This window comes from Triticum urartu, chromosome 7A (assembly GCF_056163025.1).
Source record: "Triticum urartu cultivar PI428250 chromosome 7A, HENAU_Tu73, whole genome shotgun sequence".
Taxonomy (NCBI): Eukaryota; Viridiplantae; Streptophyta; class Magnoliopsida; order Poales; family Poaceae; genus Triticum; species Triticum urartu.
The window spans coordinates 725,247,271-725,249,918 of NC_141879.1; the positions used below are offsets into that span (position 1 = coordinate 725,247,271).

At 61.1% G+C, this 2,648-nt stretch overlaps 1 protein-coding gene across 1 annotated transcript; it reads right to left on the reverse strand.

Moving 5' to 3' along the window:
- Positions 1-869, reverse strand: LOC125519451 (alpha carbonic anhydrase 4-like). The gene is made up of 3 exons (XM_087536165.1): positions 593-869; positions 195-248; positions 1-108 (listed from the first exon to the last, which is right to left on the reverse strand). Exons 1-3 carry the CDS (start codon positions 737-739, stop codon positions 1-3), a joined length of 309 nt encoding a protein of 102 aa, XP_087392291.1. The 5' UTR covers positions 740-869.
- Positions 870-2,648: the final 1,779 nt, after the last annotated feature.

A 2,648-nucleotide genomic window follows, 5' to 3' on the forward strand; every position in this document is an offset into this window, starting at 1 on the left:
CTAATGGTCAGCAGCAGCGTAGTAGCGTTCATGGTCATCATCAGGGCAGAAAAAGCTAATATCTCTGCCATTCACCTTCTGAAGAGGTCTCGCATTCATCTCAAAGCCCTGCGCACAGTACAAACAAACAAATATATCCACTTTGCTTTATTGAATAAGATTGGAGAAATTAATTAAGGGAACAGCTTAATTACGTCATCAACGTCGTTGGTGAGAAGCTTCAGTTGGTGACTCGACACGGTGGCAACCTGCGAAAGTAAGTATCTAATTTTAAATTTTGATCACTATTGTTAGAGAATATCAAGAGCGTTAGAGACCGCCATATGCCCGTAATCTAATTTCCCGTATTTATAGAATTTTGGGATCTAAATGTGATCGGTAAAAGTCATTAACAACCATAGTTTCAAATCACGGGCGAAAAGACCGCTATTGCTGCATGAAATCAGCCACGCGATTTATTTCCTTACCAGAATTGCAGGAGATCGCGCCGCAATCGCTGGAGATCGCGCTGTTTCTTCATTAATTATCGTGGCAAATTTTCCTTCCGCGATTTCCGTTCGCCCGCGATTTAAATCTATAACAACATGGATACCCTCTTGATAATGGTCCAGATGACTCCCTCGTCGCACCCCGGCGTGGTGAGGGAGCCCATGTATCGGTAGTAGGCTTCGCCATCTTCCCTCGCCTCCCAAGGATCCACCCTGCTTACCATCTCCTCCTTCTCCCTGGTATCTGCCATCCTCTTCAAGTAAAGGCTCCAGCTGCACAATGGATTAGTTTACAACTTAACTCCCTCTGTTGTATGACATTTATTTTGGGTAAGAGGGAGCATATAATGCTTGGCAGCAGCTGGATGTAGTTAGAGAAACCTAAGGACATCTCCAGCCGCGCCCCAGGAAGGCCTCCCCAGACGTTTTTCTTGCGCCGGCGCCGAAAAATTGGCCCAGTCGCGCCCCAGGAGCCCGATTTTCGTCGGCCTGGGCCGAAAACAGCGTCAGCGGATCCAGGCCGAACCCGGCACGCTGGGGGGCGCCCGGAGGCGCCGGGCGAACTTTTTTGACGCGAAAAAGCCGCAGGCCCGCCGCGTCAGTGACACGGCTCTCTTCTCGCCCCTTCGTCGTCCTCATCGCCTCGTTTCCCGTGGAGAATCAATGCCAAAGCTGCCGCGCTGCCGCGCCGGTCAGCCTGCGCCATTGATGCCTCACGGGCGGCGCAGTGAAGGCCAGACGACGCGCGTCCTTCGCCCTCCCTCGCCCGCCACGCGTACACACGGCGGCCACGCGTACGGGCGGCGTCTCGGCCTATATAAGACGCGCACCAGCGTGCTCGGCGACCACACTCTCTCGCCGTCGTCGTTCCTCCCTCTCTTCTCTCTCGCCGTCGTTTCTCCCTCTCCTCTCTCTCGTCGTCTACACCCATGGCCGAGCGCTTCCCTGGTGACGGCGCGGCGGCGAACGGCTTCGGCCGCCGCCATCTCCACGAAGACGAGGCTCGCCTCCTTTACGAGGCCGGGTACCCGGTCCCGCCGGACATGCGGGTGCCCGGCGCGTGGAGGATCAGCGCCGGCGGCGTGCCGATGCCACCACCACCCATCGGGGCGGCGCGGCGTGCGGAGATCGCACGCATCCGCGCGTCCCTACCGCGGGCTGCGAGGGAGGGGCCACGGTACGTCCCCGATAGCCCGCTCTGGGAGTCCTACTTCCACCGCCGCCACGCCGAGCAGCTCGAGGCCACCAACGGCGTCGAGCCCTCCGGCAGGCTCAACTCCAACGGCCGGCGCCGGTGGTGGGGCGTGCCCGGGCGCACGTTGGAAGGCCGTCCTCGAGTACATCGAGGGCGGCAACACGCCGCCCCTCGAGTACCCCGATCCCCCGTCCTTCTCACGCCGCCGGGGAAGCTCTTGGACCCCGAGGCGCATGGAGACCGGGGGGTCCTCCTCGTCGTCCGGCGGCTCGCCCTGCCTCCGCCCCGTCAAGCCGGAGCCCCAGGACACGCCGGTCAGTGCCCGCACGCGCAGCTCCGGCGTCCGCATCGGCGGCGCCAACGCCTCCCCACCCACCGGCCGCTTCGTCCTCATCAAGCCCAAGCGGGAGCGCGGCCTCCCCGCGGAGTACGAGGAGATAGCCCGGCGCGGCATCTCCGACGAGGACGCCCTGCGGTGGGCGCGGGACGACTACCTCCGTGACGAGATGGTCCGGCAGCGCCAGGCCCTAGAGGAGATCGCCGCCCGCAAGCGTGGGCGCGAGGACGAGCACGACGTCGTGGTCCTCGACAGCGACGACGACGACGACGCCCCCGGACCGTCCAACCCGCCGCGCCACCCGAGGGAGGGATGCAGCAGGGACGACGGAGGCGCAGGCGGAGGCGGGGGCGGCGGCGACGACGACGACGACGACGGCGGCGGCGACTACACGCGGTTCTACCGCCTCCTCGGCATGTAAACCGCGTGGGCGGGCGGCGAGGGGGACGGCGGGGGTAGCCCGCTGAAGTTTTTTTTTTTGTAAAATATGTTTAAATTTGAACGAACTCGCCGATGTTTGTGTTAAATTTCAATCATGTTTGCGCCGTATTTGAAATTTTTTTTAAAAACGTGGGCGCCGCGACTGGGAGGCATCACGCCCCCAGTGCGCGGTTTAGCGCCGGCGCGT

Excerpts from the sequence above, each read along its gene's own strand:
- LOC125519451 (XM_087536165.1), bottom strand. The coding sequence starts at position 739 with ATGGCAGATACCAGGGAGAAGGAGGAGATGGTAAGCAGGGTGGATCCT. Across the intron at positions 249-592 it reads TCTGGACCATTATCAAGAGG|GTTGCCACCGTGTCGAGTCA; the intron begins GTATCCATGTTG and ends TTACTTTCGCAG. Across the intron at positions 109-194 it reads TCACCAACGACGTTGATGAC|GGCTTTGAGATGAATGCGAG; the intron begins GTAATTAAGCTG and ends TACTGTGCGCAG.